Raw genomic sequence first — 20,989 nt, forward strand, 5'->3', positions numbered from 1 at the left:
GTGAGACTCCAACTCAAAAAAAAAAAAAAAGTTAAAGTGTAATACTAAATATAGTGAGATCATATGAATAACCAAAGCTTTAGCTAATAAAAACTACGCCTGAACTTTCCCCTCACACATGAGATGCTGACCTCAGAAATATTCTGTAGATTTGCAAATGCTTAGAATTTCCAGTTTGAGGAGATAAATGTCTGCTCTCTCCAGAAATCGGATCTCCTCCTAGACCCACAGAGTGCTGTCAGCTGGCTCAGCTCACTGAAGGGTCCAGGGGGTATGGTTGCTACTCGGGGACCCTTTCTTACCTTCATTAAAGGTTTCCACACAGCATGATCCTGGAAACTGGTTCGAAGCTGCTGTACAGATCTTGATAAACTGTGCAAACATCTACAAAAAAGGACCAAAATTAGCTTTACAAGAAACCAAAATGCTTACTTTTCAAACAAACTGCTAGGCATTCACAAATCCAAATCCAAACTTCAAGTCTATCTACAGACATTGCTACGTGAACTCCATCAGACCAGACCACTTTATGAGGTTTGGCGGCTAGCCTGTTAGGTCATGTTTGCTACACACGGTATGAATTCACCTGAGCATACTCTCAAGGAACATTTGGATTCCGTGCTTACTTGGTGAAGGACCAGAAAGGAAACAGGTTAAACACACGGCAAGGGATTTTTATTCAGACCATGTAAAGCTCATACCTGACGGCAGCTAACCGCACCTTGACACTAGACTCAGACAAGCCAGTCACAATTCGGTCCATCATATTTTCAGTCTCAATGATCTGGAGAAAAAGGTTAATGCTGCATAAATAACAACACGAAGGTGACAAACTTCACTGCTTGTAAATGCAAGTATGTTAACATCCATTCAAAGTTCAATGTTGTTCTTGGCAAGTTTTTACCTCTTGAACAATCATCTTGCGGTGGGGCAGGCAGCTCATCGCAAAGGCAGGTCTAGCCCACTAAGGACCTGCCAGGCTGAATGACAGGCGTGAGGGGCGGGTTATGTTTCTTTATTTTTAGGACAACTAAACAAGATTAAAAGGCTTACGTATTGTAGCTGTGTTGCATAAACGATTCTGAGAACAAGTAAAGGAAATACATGAACTCCCGCTGGGTGAGACGCTAAGGAATGTAGTCCACAATCCGCCCTCCCCAGGTGACATCTGCAGGTTTCTGACACCGGCCCCATAGCTGCTTTCTTTCCAAGCAATTGAGACTAAGTCACATATTTAGGAAAGTAGCCCTTGCCATCTTTCACGGATAGCACCAAGTGCTGCCACATGTGATCATGAAGCTTTATTGTTTTAACTGAAAAATCTAGATCCAAGATGAATAGTGTGGGGATGGAAATTAAGTTTGACTTGTGTGGGCCTATGGAAAGACAGCCTTTAACAAGAATAGGGTGCTGATGCAATCGTCACACAAATATTAACAACTAATCCCCGTCGAGTTCTTCTGTGTGCCAGGCACTGTGCCTTGCATGTTGTATTATCTGATTTAACTCTCACTCTTTTGCCAGCATCATTCTAAATGCTACAGGCTTTCCTGGAATCACAGAGCTGAGACTGGAACCCAGACATCTGACTCCAGAGTCCATATGCTCCCTGTACGTGTAGTTCAGCTCTGGTTGAAGAAGCAGTCTTGTACTCATCAGGCAGCTCCCAGTGTGGGCAAAGCATGAATGGGAATCATTACTCTCACCTGGGAGAATACCTAGACCAATGGATCTTAAGCCTGGCCATACAGAAGAATTTCCTGAGGAGCTTTAAAACAAAACAACACAGCATACTAATTAAGTTAGATTCTCCAGGGTGGGGTCCCTATTTTTAAAAAGCTCCTTGGGTGAGTACAGTGTGTAGCCAAGGGTGAAGATCACTGGCCCAGACTAAAATCAAAGGGTTCAAAGGTTGACTGACCTCAGAACACAAGAGAGTGGGAAATCTCAGGATGTTCCAGTCAAATGGGAAAAGAGAAGCAAGTACGGTTGAAACTAACAGGAAATGACACTTGAGCTGCAGGCTAGGAATGGTACATTTTTGTTTTGTTTTGTTTTTTTGGAGTCAGGGTTTCAGTCTGTTGCCTAGGTTGGAGTGCAGTGGCATAATCATGGCCTCAAACTCCTGGGCTCAAGTGATCCTCCCGCCTCAGCCTCTTGAGTAGCTGAGACTACAGGTGCATGTCACCATGCCCAGCTAATTTTTTAATTTTTTTTTTCTTCACAGAGATGAGGTCTAGCTATGTTGCCTCGGCTGGTCTTGAACTCCTGGGCTCAAGCAATCCTCTAGCCTCAGCCTCCCCAAATGCTGGGATTATAGGCAGGAGCCACCGTACCCAGCCCAGGAATGGTAATTTTTGTATGGTGTTCTTCAGATTCCACAGTGGCTGAAGATCCGCATATGGGTCTCCTCCCCACCCCTCATCAGAACCAACCCCATTCTCACTTCAGGCACCCCCACTCTGTCCTCACCGTCCCCGCAGCCCCTAGACTCCTCCCTTTCTGTCTGCCTACTCTTGCCAGCCCTCCTATTCCTTTTTCCCAACACAGATGACCCGCTTGGACCTTCCACTTAGAAGACAGATTCCCAGCCGGGCTCGGTGGTTCAGCTTGTCATCCCGCACCTTTGGGAGGCTGAGGTGAGTGGATTGCCTGAGCCCGCGGGTTCCAGACCCGCCTGGGCAACTTGGCAAGACCTCATCTCTACAATAAACCAAAAAAAAACAATCAGCTGGGCGTGGTAGCGCGCACCTCTAATTCCGGCTACTCAGAAAGCTGAGGCGTTGGGATCGCCAGAGCCCAGCAGGTCGAGGCTGCGGTGGCCGGGAGCGGCCACTGCACTCCAGTCTGGGCGACAGAGTGAGACGCCAACTCAAAAAAAAAAAAAAGAAGACAGATTCCCTTTTCTCACCGTCTTCCTACCACTCCTACACCCAGACCCCAGGGTGCAGTAGAAAGACCACCGAGCCTGGAGAGCAGCAGACAAATCTCACGTGTCCTCAGCGTAGGCAACTCCCTCAGCAGGACCCTCACTGCTGGTTCCCAACCTCACAGCACCCCACAGGAGATGCCTGTGTTCCCTACGGCGGTGACCTCCTACTTCAAATTCTTCCTGCCTCCCCGGGCCTGTCTCGTCTTTGTAGGGCCCCGTCTTCCTTCTGGGACACAAGTTGCCTCAATCCTCCACTTCCTACAGAAGTTTCCACACTCACTGTTCCCTTAATTCTTATGTTGAGGCTGGGTACCTCAAGCTCAAAGTCTTTCTACCTTGGTCAGAAATGACCTTCTCATCTTTCTTACTCTCGACCCTGCCCTACCTCCCACTTCCCCCCCTATTTAAAAGACTAAGTGCCCAAACTAAACTCTTGAGCCTATAGCCCTCTCAGCCCTCCCCCCTTAAATGGACCCATGTCCATTAAAAGCTCTGTCCTTTATTCTACTTGTGTGACAGTGCTGTGGCATCAAACCCAGCCCGGAATGGGACATTTTCTAATCTAAAATTACGTCCTGGAGTTCTTTCCTGACCTCTAGCTCCGTATTTCCAACTGCCTAACAAACACAATGTGGACGTTCAGGGAACTCCCAAGCGATTATGTCCCTTACTGCGTTTATCCTCTACCCTCTGCTCTCAGCCTTGGCTAAACCCGCTTGTTCCCTTTGTCTGTCTTTGCTAATGGTGTTATTCTCCCAGCAACCCAGGCACTAAATATGCCTCCAACTCTTCTTCCCTTAACACACAAAAAACAAACAAATGATTTCCTTTGCACTGCACCTTATATTTATTCCATGACCATGCTCATCCTAGTAGGCTAGTTGGGGTCTTACTACTACTTCCTTGGGGTTAACAGTAATACGTTTTCCAAATTACTTCATCTTCCATGCTACAGCAACCATCATAAGGCTGGCTGGCTGACGGGTTACTTCAATCAAGAACTAGTCACTATTCTTGAAACAGACAAAACCAGATTAGGACCTGAAGGTCACTGAAAGCTTGGGCAAAAGTCTCAGGCTCTGGAGGGCTACGTCTTAGGCCTGAAAGCTCTTGCTGGCTTGGGAAATTACTTTCACTTAGAAATGAGGAGTGATAACTTGGGAGAAAACAGTTGCCTGTACTGGACATAAGTGACATCCTCAGAGAATAAGGTGGTGGTGGTGGCAGGGGTACAGATGAACGGAACTCTCTCCAAAAAGCGCTGAGAAATACTATCAGCGCTGGCTCCAGGTGCTTGCCCTGGGCATGGGCAAGGCTTGAGAGAGGTTTCTGGATGATGCTTTCTGACTACATTCAACCAAAGATGTAAATCTACCTACTTTCTGAGTAGCGATGACGCAGGAGTTTTAGAAAGTCTATTTCAGTACAGCCGCAGTCGTAAATCTCTGAAACTGCTTAACACCCTGAAAAATCCTAATTGCACATAAGAGATGGGACAGGCAATTTTCCAAGCTTAGTATGGACTGAAGCCCAGGCTGCGGCCCCTTCCCAAAGCTAGTGTGGCTGACATGAAAGAATCTGGGAGAGCGAACAGGGTAGTGATCGGAGATGAAAGGAGTGGGTAGCCCGCCTAGTGGGTGGTGCAGGGGAATGCAAGGCTATGGAATGGACCTGCTGCACATGCTTGAGCAGCTCACGTCAGTGAAGCGAGGGGACGAGCAGTGACTGCGGTGCCTCCAGCTGCGTGCGGCCAGCAGGTGAGCAAAGACCATGTTGCTCTGCCTGGGTCACCCTGCCTTATGGTTCAGAAGCAACACAGGAAGAAGGCAGGGGAGAAGAGCCTGGAGACGGCTCAGGGGTGGTTCAAGTGTCAAGATCAGGGAGAACAAGAGGAAGGGCAGACAGGACACGGCTCCCATCTGCATCCTGCGCTTAGTCACTTCACAAATATCTGAGCGCCTGCTGAATGCCAGGCATGGTTTTAAAACTTGAAAAAACAGTAACGAGAGAGAAAAAGCTCCTCTTCTACCAAACTCAGTGTTGAATAAGCAGGTGCAATTAACTGAGGGCTATGGCACCTGATTCTAGGGCTTAAGGCAAACAGAGTAAAATAAGCATCGACAAAGGGAGGCAAGAAAGACGGCTATTTTCAAGACGGGAATTTTACTGTCGCCTGGGAAAAGGCCCCCAATGACCTTCCCAGGGAGCATGCAGGCTCAGGCTTCAGAAGCGTCAGTGCCCAGTCGTAGGAATACTGGGGTATAGCTGGATTTGTGCCCTTTTACAATGACTAGATATGGTGCCTAGTACACTGGGGACAATTGTGGTGGCTGGCAAACTCAGCCTGTGAGTCAGGGATAAAACAGTAGGACTATCTGGAAGCTTCTTCTTCCCTTAGGCACCCATTAGCCTATCACAGACCACAGTCTACCAGAATGTCTGGTGGGAGGCCTGGATTTGCAAGTGAACTTGCTATGAAGGGACTTCAGAAAGCCTGCTAGGGTTCTAGAAAGCATGCTACTTGAGTCTCTGGTCCACTGTCTCCATTAAGATGCCAGTTTGAGAGGCAAGGGTGAAAATAACACAAAATTCAATGTAAACCTAGGTTTTTAATCCAAAAGGGTATCCGGAGGAACTGTGCGAACAACCGGCAAAATCTAGCTGAGGTTTTTGCAAGCCTGAGGGCATGGAGACCATCTGTGCCTGGATAAAAAGGGCATTACAGTGAACACGCTGATCAAAATGAGGATAAGCATGTGGTCACAAGATAAGGGAAAGTTTGGAATTGAGTCCAGAGAACTCTTCAGGTCAGCAGCGAAGAAGCTGGTAGTGGCTGCTAACATAGCCCTTCGACTATGAAGGTTGAACAGAGCACCAGCTAGCTTTTCAGACATGAGGCTGGAAAGTCAAGGGCAATAACACATGTCTCCATGGTGCCCTTTAATGACCCTAGTACCGTGACTTGATATGACAGAGGGTGCCAAGTCCTAGCACCCTGCAAAGGCACCTCAGGTCCTTCCTGGATGTAAGAGCAAAACCAAGTGGAGCTGGAAGCTGTACGGCCTCATGGTTCTTGTTGGAGACTCCTCGGTCACAGCTCAGCAAATATGCACTGTGGCATAGCTGGCTGGATCTGCTGAAAAGAAAAAGAGACAGTGTCCTCTGTTACACAGACACTGTGCCTGGCCAGAAGGGGTACTGATGGTGGATTGAATATTCAGAGTGGAGGAGACCATGTCACCTTCTACTCCCCTTCTAGGGGCCTGGGCTGTAAATCTAGCTACAGAATTAAACCACATAAAAAACGCTACATCCAGCTGGGCTCGGTGGCTCAGCCTGTAATCCCAGCACTTTGAGAGGCTGAGGTGAGTGAATTGCCTGAGCCCGCGGGTTCTAGACCCACCTGGGCAACTTGGCAAGACTCATCTCTACAATAAATCAAACATTAGTCGGGCGTGGTAGCGCGCGCCTGTAGTTCCAGCTACTCGGAAGGCTGAGGTGAAAGGATCACCGAAGCCCAGCAGGTTGAGGCTGCAGTGGCTGGGAGCGGCCACTGCACTCCAGTCTGGGCGACAGGGTGAGATTCCAACTAAAAAAAACAAAAAAACGCTACATCCTAAACTGACCAAGTATGTTGGGTCAAGAACCCGGTGCTGTGCACCCCCTTGCTGGTGTCTTCAGTCTTTATGATGACCTACTTTTCTAGGCTTTCTGTCTCTGGCATTGCAGCTCTCGCAGGAGTGGATGAAGATCTATCAGAACAGCATCCGGGCCCCATGCCACTGGGACAGGACTCCTGTGACTAGCGGGAGAGGGGCAGGCAGCCCAGAGGCTCAAGGGGAAGACACAGAACCCAGGTAACACGAAGGTGATGGGGTCGTGGCGTACATGGGAACGACAACGATAGGAGTGTATGGGCCTTTGGCTATGAGGAAATGCCCAGCTGCCACTAGCTCTAGGGGACCCAAGCTGAGTTGTAGCCAGGACAGAAACCTCTTTCCTCAGAGCACATAAAGAACTGGAAGAGTCTTCAAAAAAGAACTCGATAATGGTCTTCAAAAATCCAGACCCAACTATTCTTCCAGCGTGACCCAGGACAAAGCATTCTCCAGGAACCAGAAAAACATCAGCAGATCCATAGTGGTGTGAGTACACTTCTCAGACAATTCAGAATGGGTGGCGCTTGGGGTCAAGGAAGTGGATGGCAAAGTGGGCATTACTCTTAATATTAGTCACTTAAGCTTATGTGCACAAGAGTCAGACAAATACAGCTTAATTCTAAGTGAGCTTTGTGAAAGGTCCCAGAGAAAGTTCCAACGGAATATGAGTAGTAACAAGACAGATCGGCCAGAAAAAGCGAAGGCCTGGAATTGAACACTGAAAGCCAGAAAAGCAGCTGTTTAACATCGAGGCAGAGAAGGAATAATACAGAAAGTCTAGTCTACGCAGAAGGGACTAAGCAGCCAAGCAGGGTGCAGCACAGGCAGGCCGGGGAGAGAGCAGGACTGGAAGAACGGACCTGCTGGGTGCGGACAGTAGAGCCCTAGTCTCCTAAGTGCCAACGTAGCCGAGTCCCAGGGGACACACTTGGCTCTGTCCTAGCAGGATCATTTGAGGTCTAGTCCCTCACCCAATGCATCTGTTTTTCAGTAGATGAGCACTGCGAACCCAAGGCTTCCTGTCAGTGCAGTCAAGAGACTGGTCTCAGAAATGGGTCAGAGAGAGGCTGGGGAGGGAAGAGAGGGCCGTGAGGCGACAAGGTAGATACCAGCGTGAATAGGCACAGCCAGTGTGTCTGAACAGACACCTAGTGAAAGACCCAGCCCCCAGAACAGACCACCAGTCTTTCCCTAGGTCTTAGGAAGTGTCCATAGAATACTTAACCGAAGGACGTAACGGAAGACACACTGCGGAGGTGTGCATTCTATCTATTCGTGTGTTATATGTATCCATTACATCTGTAATTCCTGAGTACGTCCTTGTGCCATATCCCCTCCTGAGTACGTCCTTGTGCCATATCCCCTCTCCTGAAACCAGCAAAGCAAAAAAGCCCCAAACAGGCCACAGCGAAAGCCTTCGGCCAGGACCTGGTCTTCCCTGGACTGAGGAAGGGCGGCTGCAGTGCCAGCACCCAGGGTCCAGCTGGGAAGCCAGCGCTCTCACTGCATTCTTCAGCATGGCATGACGGCAGCGGATGTAACTACTGGATAGAATGAGGCATATTGCCTGTTCACTTTTGAGTTGAATAATGTTAAAATCTGAAGAGGTCTTAGAAATGATCTCATCTGTGGTCTCTGAAGTTCAGAAGGATTAAGTCACTGGTCCAGGTTCTCTGGGCAAATCAGAAAAGAGCTGGGACTCCCCTAGGTTTTCTTAATTCCGGTGTGAGGTTCTTTCTACTCACTGTCCTGTAAGTGCAAGATTTCTGCTGAGCCTTAGTAGCTACACACTGAGATCTGACTTTGACAATGGGGAAAGAGGAGAAGAACTATGAAAAGTTATCACTGCTGCAGAAACCACAGACTATATACTGATGTCCTGGGCCAATAAAAAGAGCACCATGCACTAGGCCGGACAAGTCATCATTAATAAACCGAACAAGGTGGGGAAAGGACACACTTCACAGGCCTCCAGAGGAGAACATAACAAATCAATGGTTCAGCTTTGGTCGGGGCTACAAATAAGCAAAGGCTAGACGGATGCAAGCCAGTGAAGAGTGATAAGCCAAGCAAAAACTGGGAAGAAGCCAAGCAATTGAGTGCCACTGACATTCGGCTCAGTCTCCTTACGACCACCAGCGTAGAACCAGAGGCTGGCGTCAGCAGAGAGAAGGGAAGCCAGCAGGCCACTGTCCTCAGGCCACAAGCCCCATCTGTCTGTTCCGGGTAAGAACTGTAGGCTTCGCGGCCACAGCCTACTCTATGTAATATCTGTGCCACTGCTGCAAAGTTAGGTTTTCTGACATTCTCCTCTAGTAAGTAATTTTACAGTAAAGGCAGTTTTTCCCAAAGGGTCTTCTGTCTAAAAGAGAAGAAGAAAGTGTTCAGCTTCTCTTAGAACAGGCCACTGATCAATGTCATGTTCTGGAGTCTCGATAAACATTTAACCAAGGAGTTCTTCCCTCTTGTTCCCCTTTCATTGCTATCCACTCCCACCTTCATCCCAAATTTCTCGACCTTGAGTAAACAGAACAATGCTTTGCGGGTGCAGAGTGGGAGGAAATGATATTTCTTCTCTCAGCCAGAACCGGAAAGAGCCTCACATCCGAGACGCTCTGCGGGCCTCCTCTTGGTCCTTCCTCCTGAGACCCTGAAGCAAACCCGCCCCTGGCCGCTCCTGCAGGCCTGCCTGTGCCTGGGAGCTGTGAGCAGCACTCCAAGTCAGGGATGGAGGGCAGAGGGAAGGGGCCCTCACAGTGGGCCCGGTCTTCAGCTTCTCTGCTTCATTTTCACCTGTAAGCCTGTCAGTGATACCCTGCCACTTATGCCTCAGGACCTTTTATTTTCTTAATAAATGGGAAACTCATTTGTGCTAAATGTTCAAGAGAACCATTAGACGAACGCTCTAAACTTTTCTGAACTTTGGGAAATAGCGGAAGCTTTCTTCTAGGTTGACTTCTGCTTTCTCCAAAAACAAAGTATAAACACACTCTATCAGGTGTACTTAGGTGATATAAAAATATATCCAACTCCTATCAAAAAAGCTTCTCTTCATATGAGAACTCAACTTGTAAGGCTTAATCACTAGCTGAACGGCAGAATGGAGACTAACCAGCCACCGACACACACTTCAACGCATGAATGGAACCATTATAAGCCAGGGTGCGAATAACAGAATGAGACACTCCCCTCTCTCCTCCTGTCTGCCATCCAGGCGCAGGGTGCTGCCCTGGCCCAGGCATCCTGCGGCACAGTGGCCCTGCTCAGCCCTGATTCCTCTACACGCAGCCACGTCGCACCTTCTTTATCAGCCTTCAGGCTGCCTGGCTACATCTTCAGGTCCAGGAACTCACACAATTTACTCAACAGACACAAATATAGCACCTACAGTATGCCAGGTACTGCCTTTCGGTAGCCTACGTTCTCGTGATTAACATTACAGCTTGACTATTAAAAAATCCAAGGATTTCAAAATGTTGCCTCAAGTTCAGATTGATTCCATCAGGAAGCTGTCTCGGAATACAATGCTGACATCATAACTCTGTGACAATTAATTGTGGATACTTCCTCTCTAGAACAATAATTTACAACATAATCACACCCAGACTGCGCCCTCAAAAAAGTATTTAAAATTGATGCAGAAGGAACACAGATACAGAGCTCCACCATTCTGTGGATCAAAACTTCTGAGACAACTGATTTTAATATTTTAGATAGAGAATAGGAGAAGATTTTCAAGTAAACTTCTTTGAAAGAGATGCACTTTTCAGATTCACTCGTAATAAGCTATTTCAATTACAGTCACATCTAAATCATCTGAGTGTATTGATCATGGCAAAATTGGTTCTCAATGTGGACAACACTTTTTATACATGCAGAGGCCCTGGAATTACTACATAGCAATTTAATTCATCTCCCTAATCACTTTATCTATTTTTTTTAAATGTGCATATAGAGTCTTGCTATGTTGCCCAAGCTGGTCTTGAACTGGTCTCAAATTCCTGGTCTCAAGCAATCCTTCTGCCTCAGCCTCCTAAAGTTTGCATTACAGATGTGAGCAACCACACTCACCCCCTAACAGCTTTACATTTAAGCACTCAAGAAGTATACCCCAGGTTTCTGCTTTCCTGAGCACACAAGAGGTACCTCACCCACGTCACATGAAGGACAGACGAATTAAACCATCTACCTCATTACTCAGTACCCAAAACCATGTGAAGGAAATGACATATCTTCCGAATCTGGTGCACTGCAACCAGTTAGCATAAATGATTAAGCTATAGACCAAGTGATCTCAACTCAGAGCATTTTCTTCTTCACCAACTTCAGACAAACCAACTTCAGACAAACCATTCACACCTTTGTGAAATTTCTTGCCACTCTGTCCTAATTCGTTTCTAATAATGGTAGTTAACACAAAGGCTTAGCAGATATTTGCTCAGTGAGTGAACTAGAATGGAGTGAACTACATTTCTTTTCTCTTGCACTTAGTGAAAAATCTCATTCACGCAGCTCTGCTAACCAATACACAGAAACCAATACACAGAAACCAATAAGCTTTCCTACCATAGCCAAAAGCCACAATTTTTATCCAATTTGTCTCAGGTTGTCACGTGCCAAAATCATTGACAAGAGAATCAGCACACAGGGAAGTACCCCAGTGACAATGTCGTACTGTCAACAACTGATAATGGCTTTCTTCAGAAAGTCGGACGACTGGCTTTCCTCTTTCTCGCCGGGGCCCTGTGTCTATCTACAGGCCAGTACACATAGGCATATGGGAAATGCAGTTTTTCACCAAACTGGGGTATGGTCGTCTCTATTTAGCTCTGCAGCAATAGCACAGGAGGGCAACTTCTTCTGTAAGGGCCAGGCAGTACATATGTCCGGCTCTGCAGGCAAAGGACTCAGCCACAGCGACTCCATTTCCCATGGTAGCACAAGACAGCAAGGCAACACCCAAACAGGCCAATATGACTATGCTGCAATAAAACAGTATGGGCCCAAACTGGGATTTACTTTCCTTTTGTCGTGTCAGGAAATGTGATTCTTTTTTATTTTCCTCCTAATCATTAAAAAAGTGCAAAAACTATTCTTATCTTTCAGGTTACAGAATTATTATACAGATAGCAGGTACCCACAGGGTACAGTGTGCCAACCCCTGTGCTAGCGTTTTAATCATAGGAAAGAGTGTAGTGACAATCCCTGATTCTTGTCACAAACACAGCCCATTTCTTGGCTTATACAACATCTGGGTCTCTTAACTGGAATACGGATAACTAATCAACTAACAACCTGTACTTCATACTTTCAAAAGAAGAGTAAGAATTATAATTCAATGGTTTAAGCAACTATATACCACAAACGGTGCAACACTCAATTTTGTATGTCCATTTACTGAAACTCTGAAATAGAAATGCATGATTTCATAAATACCTCTATTATGCATATAGCATTAGCACTGCCAGGTTTGCTTCTTGTCATATGATGAAGGTCAAGGGTCTCAATACTGTGGGAAACTGGCAAACCTGGTCCTGTCATGGTTATTTCTTTAAAAAAAAATACTTACCACTGAGCATGAATGTTGTAAAGTTCATTTAAAATTCCTTGGTAGACTGGCTTTAAGAGGAGAACTAATAACTTAACCACAGTTTAAGTCAAGAAAGTGTCAGTTCTGAATGAATCTGCCGTTATTCAGCGTAGCAGAGTCAAGTCCTGAAGGGTGCTACTTCTGTAGAACCACGAAAAACCTTCAACATGTTCAAGGTGTTTGTTTCAATATGCAGGCTAAGGCTTAGAAATAATTCCTTGCATTTGCCTGATTTCATGGTAGAGAAAAATACAAATTTTGATGTGCCTTTAAAAGACCATTTAGAATTATTAAACTTTGCAAAATATGTAAAATATAAATTCATGGTACATTTATACTATTACTCAAAGATCTATCAGTAATCAAATCAAGCTATAACAAATAATTAAAATGTTTCTATAAACCAAATCATACTTTTATCCCTAGAAAACTTGGTCTAGATTCACACTAGTGAGTACTATTGTTTTTTTTAAATCACACATTCTGAAGGAAAAAAGAAAGCCCCCATATTTGCTAATTAAGAAATAATGGTCAAAATTATTTTGATATGAAGCAAATACACCATAAACCATATTTTCTTTGATCTACATCCAACTGAGTAGACGACAAACTCGGGATTGCTGGCTGATTAAAAAATGGGAATTTCCTGTATTTTCGCTATGCTGAGTGAGTATTACAGTGAAACCCCTTGACTATATGACCACATATATATTTCTCTCATTTCAAATTTCCTCTCTTTACATACATATAAAATTGCTAGCGAGGTTAGGAAACTTCCAAATGCAGAGAGGACCATATATAATTCGATAATGGGTGCATAATAATGCAATTTTGGAATATGGCTCATCCATCATTTTTCATTCATTCATTCTTCAAATATTTATTGTCAACTATGCATAGACAGTGTTGTAGATGCTAGGAATACATTAATGAACAAAACATTTTTTTAAATCCCTGCCCTCATGGAGCTTACATTCTAGTCCCTCAAAAGGGATTTCTAGCTAAAATATAAGTATCCAAATTTAAGAGGAAAGTTTTCTGAAAGGCTCCATTAATTAGTCTGATGCCTTACAGGAGCTACGTAAATACCTCATTTAACATTTGTGTTTGTTTTTATCAAAGTGAAACCAACATCCTAGTTACTGTATTAATTTCCTTAAATTTCAATTTATAATTTACTACTATTTCTAATTTTCCTCAATTTACACTTTCTAATATTCCTGACAAGTTCCCCCAGTTCCTTAAAGAGAGTAAAAGAGATTGTCATCCTTTTTCCGTTTTCCTTTTCCCATAATCAATAGGTACTGATCAAGTGATGATCTTCATGAAAACAACTGTTATTAAAAAAATCAGCTTCAAAACGACAGGACGGTCACTGCTGCCTCACATGACTTAGCCGCTGACTGGGGGTACCAGTACTTGAAACGGTTGGTTGCTCTATCTGCCTGGTATCTTATGCTCTTCCCCTTGTGTAATCACAGTAAGTGAACTTCTTCCTGAACAGTGTTAAGCTGCGGCAAAGGCTACTGTTAGCAACTGGACGGTCTCCTGGCGAAGGTGAGAGCTGACCTTCACTTGGCATCGCTGAGAGTGCAGTTACTGCGCACGTGCCCTGGACCCTCTTCCACTAAGCTCGCGGTTCCTGCCTACGCCCTTACTCTTGCTAGCCCAAATCCATCCAGAGTCAGGTTCCATAATTACAGGTCATCTAAATTCTTCTAAGTTTAACCTGGCCAGGCGAAAACCGCTGCCAAGCTCAGTGATCCTCCATCTTTTCTTGGGCTTCTTTCCCCTCTTCAAGTCACAGCCAATGGGAGTGCATTTTTCACTCTTGCCTGCAGAACTCTTTCCGCCAGCACCACCCTCCTTCACTCTAGCTGACAAGACACCATAAGAAATTAGGAAATGTTCAAGCACGCCACAGGGCAATAAAGGATGCAAACCTAGGAATCAGAACACCCACTTTCCTCCACACAGAAGGATGCAGAAAGATCCAGACATAGCAAAGGAAATGTCACTCTGTGTATGACTTCTGCACGTTCACTTCTATATTTATTCAACAAGGATTTACTGAGTGCTTATTAAGTTCCAGGGACTGTTATATGAGTGGTATCTTTCAATGGGAATACACTGACAATGCTCCAAAGCAGGGGTAGTCAACCTCTGGCCTGCAGGTCATATTCAGGCATCTGCTTAACTCTGCCTGGACCAAAGAGAAAGTCTTAAGACACGAAAACACAGCAGGTCTTTGGAAGTCCTTAGCAAGAAGGGAGAGACACAACTCTATGGTGAGAGAAGGCCAGTGTCGTCCTCCTCACTCCCGTGTACACCTCTCATTGTCTCTGCTTCTTTGCTTGTTTTCTCTTCTTCATTCTGTCTCCTTTCGTTAACTGGCCACAATAGGGCACTGGGACACACATTATTTACTGAATTATGTTCCCATTTGCAACTTAAATGTCAGACCAACTGAATATTTCATATCTTTCTCCTGAAACAAATAAAAAACCTTTTTGCAGTTTTTCTAGTGGGGAGAAAATAGGGCTGGGGCAAATTAGGTCTACATTCCTTGAAGTTTCTTTTAGAGATTCTCCACTTGTTAACTCACAATTAACTGAAATTCCATCTTGGCAGGCATAGATAATTCTGCATTAAAAAAATTAAACAATAATAAACATTATACTTTAAGAATCTACACATAAAAGAGGAATACAATCAAGTTAATAAGGCATAAGTGTAGAAGAGAAATATAGTTCATGGAGGAAGTAAGTAAAAATCTATCCAAATAATTATTTTAACAAAAAAGTAGAATAGAGATAAATGCATTCAAAAGAAAAAAAGTTAGCCTTTATCATTTTTTATACACTGAAAATAAAAACTTTCCACTCCTAAGATTGGTCTTCAAGCAGATTTTATCACAAAATTACTTTATATTTTCCATTTTGCAATTTCTCTCTTTGGTAGTTACTATGAACTGCAAATTATTCCAACATTTAATTTCTCAGAAATTAAATATCTCCCTAAAAATGCTATATAATTCCCATTACATATGAATGTCAGAGTATCTTTGCTTTATCACACAAAAAAACTATAATTAATAATTATAACTCATTCTTTATTTGTCATCTTACTACAGAAATGATCAGGAGTTAACCTTACCAGGAAATTACACATATTATGAACACACGTTTAAATAGACTACTGATTAGACTGTTATGCTGCAATTATTTCTCGAACATGATATTACAAATTAAGTCAATAATTCCAAAACAACAGTTTATTAACAAAAAAGTACAAAGAAATACAAATGGACATCCTATTCCCCCCATCACGGTCCATCTAGCTATCTCCCTTTTAGTCCATGACATGGACTTTTGGAGCTATAAGAATGGGTAAAATGATTCTCCTGTTTCCAATGGACCCCGATAACCATTCAAAAACAGATAATTATGTGTTTAAGTTACACAGTCCATGTCATTTCTTTTAAAACGTTTAAATTTATATGAGATGTCATAAAAGCCTCTCCCCTTGCAACGCACCATGTACTGAAACTAAATGAAACGTATCTGCATCAACATCCATAAATCATGTTTAGACCTCAGGGGTACCATATCACTAGTATGTTTGCCCTGAAGTCACAATTTATAAATGAAAGCTTGGGCTGTCAAAAATGATTCTCATAGGCATGTACTAAAAACACATCAAGCCAAAACATCTTGTTAACCGAACGGAACTGAGGTACATGGAAACACTCATTGTATTAGTTGTGCTTTTTGCACTGATTTTAAATCAAAGCTCCTCACACATCTAATCTTATTGCTACTACTTCAATTCTTCTAGAATAATTCCTTTTGTTTATTTTAACAAATAGAAGGTTGTTTAATACTTCTCTTTCTACAAGCAAGAAGTACTTCTCTGAATCATGGTAAACTCCAGTATTTTGTGATTTCTCTCATGGTGTTCCTTAAAATACCAACACAGATGGGGAGATTTAGTAAGTTGTCACATTTAGTAAACAATGCTCAATCTGCTCTTTCTGCTATGGCTCCTCAAAACAGAACATGGGTGGTTTTGCTCACTGAGGGAGCGGAAAGCCTTGTGTAGACTTTATTAGATTAGATATGTTTCGAGCGGTAAGTTCCAGTCTTTTGGTTTGTGGAGGGAATCTGGTCAGAGCTTACCACTACACTTTATTCCTCACCTATAATTGTTCTCATAAAGAACATAAGTTCAGTGTTAGACTAGGCTTCAGTAACATAAGGTTGCTACACCAGTGATATACTTTTTGGGAACTGGAAAATTCAGATGACCACTCACTAAACATAAAATCATCATTCCACAAAGATTTTATTCACATTAAACTTGCACAGTAGCAAAAAAAAAAAAAAAAAATCAAAACATAAAACTAAGCCACATATCAAAGAACAATATACAATAGAGATTTTAATTTCTCAATGGCATTGGAAGTATTTCCATAAATAACATTTACAATTCTAATGTTAGGATTTTCAAGGTGTCTGAAGCTTCACAGTGCTAGAATTGATTTTTATCAGAACACATGCAAAAATGTGCAACATAATAATTCATATTAATGACACAAAAAAAGCACGCCAGTTACTTGTCATTCCAGCACGGCCATGCCACTCTATGTTCTAAAAACAAACAAACAACCCCCCAAATCCGGGTCCCATTCATTCTTCAATTATGCCTTTAGTCACTCTGTTTTATTATATTCAAGCAGTCACTGTCAGTGCTCTTCACCACGACTTTCAGGTTGACGTCACTCCCTGCCTGCTGGCTGTCAGGACTGGGGGACGCCCCTCTCCCAGACTCACCTTCTTCCGGATGTCTTCATCGTTTGCTCCAAGAGAGGCATAGAGCTTGAATGCAGCCTGGCGGAGTTCGTGAGCGTGTTTTAAATCATGATCAAGCTATGGGAGGGGAAAAATGACATATTCCAACTCAGTTCATAAATTAAACGTTCAATAAAACTGAGTAGAGTTGAAGAAAAAAATCATTAATAACTATTAACATCTTAGTGAGTTTCCCAGTCACTAACTGAATTTCTTAGTTGTTTTTAGGCTTTGTTCACAAATGGCGGAGATCTGGCTGTGTCTATGCAACTATGACCTAAAATGCACACAGTCTATATCCATCAAAAAGTAACACTACAGGCCGGGCTCGGTGGCTCAGCCTGTAATCCCAGCACTTTGGGAGGCCGAGGTGAGTGGACTGCCTGAGCCCGCGGGTCCGAGACCCACCTGGGCAACTTGGCAAGACCTCATCTCTACAATAAATCAAAAAATTAGCCAGGTGTGGTAGCCCGCGCCTGTAGTTCCAACTACTTGGAAGGCTGAGGCGGAAGGATCGCCGGAGCCCAGCAGGTCGAGGCTGCGGTGGCCGGGAGCGGCCACTGCACTCCAGTCTGGGCGACAGAGTGAGACTCCAACTCAAAAAAAAAAAAAAAAAGAATAATACTGGGCTAATTTCAGCATCTAAAAAGCATCTAGAAACGGAATACTTTGTGAAAGCCCTTAACAAACAATATAGTATGGTAACCAATACTATCTATTACATTATCTGAAACATCTGAGGATTAAGTTTTTTCAAAGAAAATTTTATTAAAATTATTTATTGGCATGAAGCAATTAATGCTATCTTTAAACATGCACAAACTAGAAAGTTATCAATTCTTCCATAAACCTGATCTATCACCAAACTACCACAAATATAAAATAGCAGTATATTCTCAGCAATAAATGACTATGAACCAGTAACCAAGGCATATCAGTAACTCAAATACTTTTATAACTAGAGATATAATCACCCCTCCAAATGAGTACCACTTTCTCCAAAGAAGTTACATGGGAAAGGTTCACTCTTATCCAGTGACACAGATGTTGTTCATAACATTTCAAGATCCTCTTTTAAAATACCCTAAATAGCTAACTGGTATTATTAGCTAGAAAACCCAAGACAGTGGCGTGGCTTCATCAACTATGAGAATTTTAAGTTAATTGTCACTGATTGTGGTGTGTGAAGATGGAAAAATCCAGCAGTGTAATATTATTTAGGACAACAAAAAATTCTACCAAAAGCAAAAAAAAAAGTAAAAACTAAAAATTCATTTGAGATGGATCTGAAGGCAATTCTTAAGAATAGTTCCAAAAATGTTTTTATCAAAGCAGACAATGATGCATTATGGGAGGAACTTCCCAATAAACGATACCCATTTTGATACGTTCTAAAGTATCCACCTTTAAAGCCTTAACTATGTTCTAGTCATAACTTAAGAAATTACAATAGTGACTTGAACTAATATACCATGAAAATAAAACATTTATTAATATGAAAATTTCTTTCTATGGGTCTAGTGTATACATTTTTGTCAGAAACCTTTGGATAATCACCAACATTAAAGACAATAAAACAAACTATTACTCAAGTTTGGCCTTAGGAAGTCATAAAAAATTATTATTGTTACAGTTTTCCTGTGATGACAATAAAATGGAAGAATATAAGGAATAACTCACATACCAAATACATAACTTTAATACACAGAGGGCAGTGTATATTACTAATGCAAAAATCAATGAAGGTTATGAATATAATGCAAATATCAATGAAAACCCTTTCTAAGAGAAAGAAAAGACATACCCTTAAGAGTTTGTTTTATTTTCAACTTTAAATGCCAATGAAAAGCTGTCTGTATTGTGAGGTTTTTTGGGAACTCAGAAGCACGGGGAAGCGGTCAAGAGAACAATTACTGCTAGGATCACTTCTATGAAAAGTGCAGTCATATTCATGAAACAGTACTAGCTATTAATTAAGAGGCAAAGTTCTATCATGACTTCCTTAAATAAACTTTCTCTTCTAGAATGCTGATCTCCTATGCTTAGAGAGCTCATATGGCAAATAGGCTGAGAAGCAACAAGTCAAAGAAATATTTACCTATTCTAAGGACCTTATATTTTCAGAAAAAAACACAATTTGGTCCTTGATGGTCCCAAACTAGAAGTTAAATGGTACTTTAGCTATCACTAGTAGGCCCAAAGCACTCTATGAAATTGAAGAGAGAGAGACAGAGAGGCAGAGAAAAGATGGGGAAAGGCAACCAAAAAAATAAGACCATGAGGCAACTTAGTCATCTGTAACAAAAGATTACCCTTGATATAAGGAATAAGAATATAGCAACAGAGTGATTCTGTGACCATGAATAAGATTAAATTATGTAGATATGTCAATACCCTGTTTGGACATCTTATTATTTTTGGAGTTTAGGATGCACTTTTCTTTTTTCTTTTTTCGAGTTGGAGTCCCACTCTGTCGCCCAGACTGGAGTGCAGTGGCCACTCTCGGCCACTGCAGCCTCGACCTGCTGGGCTCCAGCGACCCTTCCGCCTCAGCCTTCCAAGTAGTTGGAACTACAGGCGTGCGCTACCACGCCCAGTTAAGGATGCACTTTTCTTTTTTTTTTTTTTTGAGTTGGAGTCTCACTCTGTCGCCCAGACTGGAGTGCAGTGGCCGCTCCTGGCCACCGCAGCCTCGACCTGCTGGGCTCCAGCAATCCTTCCGCCTCAGCCTTCCGAGTAGCTGGAATTATAGGCATGCGCTACCACGCCCGGCTGATTTTTCAATTTATTGTGGAGATGAGGTCTCACTGCCCAGGTGGGTCTCGAACCCGCGGGCTCAGGCAATCCACTCACCTCAGCCTCCCAAAGGCATGGGATTACAGGCTGAGCCACCGAGCCCGGCTTGCACTTTTCTTTTTAACTGCGCACTCTGCTTAGCAAAAACTTCTAACATTAAACAAATTGGATTCAAAAACTCACAAAGCAATATCATCTATGCTACCAAAGAAAAAAGAGCATACCCTTTTAATATCAGTGATGGCACTCACTGAGCTGGGATACTTGAAGTAGTCGGCAAGCATGGCGATGAGGTGATCGGTTATGCTCGCAATTCTCTGCAGCTCAACATCCGGCTCGATCAGGTAGGCAAGTGTCTCAGCTCCTTCAACTCGCTCCTCCAGCAATCTCTCCTTACTGCACATTCGAACCAAACAAGGCAAGGTCTGAAAGGCAGCAAGATTAATTATTTGCTTTCTGGTAATGGCAAAAGCTTGATGAAGAGCAAATAGTGATAGAATTAACTCAATGGGATTGGGAGTCATGCTTGTGATCAAATAGTTCAGAGAATAAAATATTTTTTTATGCAAAAACAAGCTAAATTCAGTGCAAACTAGTCATTTGTGCTGGCACACTAAACTCCAATCATACGTCAAAATCTACTAATACAAACTCCAATTAGGCTTCTGTGATTGATAAGACTGAAGTTTCATTGCACAACCTTGTAAAATATATTTAAGAATCCCTAACAAATCATGTCTGATGGTTCTGCCCCATCTATGTATTTATTTACCCAAAAGAGATGGAGTAAAGCCGGGCTCAGTGGCTCAGCCTGTAATCCCGCACCTTTGGGAGGCTGAGGTGGGTGAACTGCCTGAGCCCGCGGGTTCAAGAACCACCTGGGCAACTTGGTGAGACGCCATCTCTACAATAAATCAAAAATGAGCCGGGCGTGGTAGCGCACGCCTGTAGTTCCAGCTACTTGGAAGGCTGAGGTGGAAGGATCGCCGGAACCCAGCAGGCGAGGTTGCGGTGGCCGGGAGTGGCCACTGCACTCCAGTCTGGGTGACAGAGTGAGACTCCAACTCAAAAAAAAAAACCCAAAAAAACAACAACAAAAAAGATGGAGTAGATTAACCAGGAATGACTTTGCCTTAGAAAAAGCATGCTATCGTTTCCTTAG

The 20,989-nt window shown here is 43.2% G+C and overlaps 1 protein-coding gene across 2 annotated transcripts in view; it reads right to left on the bottom strand.

Moving 5' to 3' along the window:
• ARMC8 (armadillo repeat containing 8) overlaps nucleotides 1-20,989 on the bottom strand; it is a 107,878-nt gene that overhangs the window by 30,010 nt on the left and 56,879 nt on the right. For both annotated transcript variants that reach the window (XM_008049279.2, XM_008049280.2), the window contains 4 exons: nucleotides 20,052-20,252; nucleotides 17,014-17,109; nucleotides 702-784; nucleotides 303-384 (listed from right to left, as the gene is read on the bottom strand). In XM_008049279.2, the coding sequence (XP_008047470.2) occupies nucleotides 303-384; nucleotides 702-784; nucleotides 17,014-17,109; nucleotides 20,052-20,252 (462 nt within the window). The remainder of the gene's footprint in view (nucleotides 1-302; nucleotides 385-701; nucleotides 785-17,013; nucleotides 17,110-20,051; nucleotides 20,253-20,989) is intronic.

The sequence above is a fragment of the Carlito syrichta genome, unplaced genomic scaffold, assembly GCF_000164805.1.
Source record: "Carlito syrichta isolate Samal-C Ts95f unplaced genomic scaffold, Tarsius_syrichta-2.0.1 Scaffold131333, whole genome shotgun sequence".
In the NCBI taxonomy this organism is placed as follows: domain Eukaryota; kingdom Metazoa; phylum Chordata; class Mammalia; order Primates; family Tarsiidae; genus Carlito; species Carlito syrichta.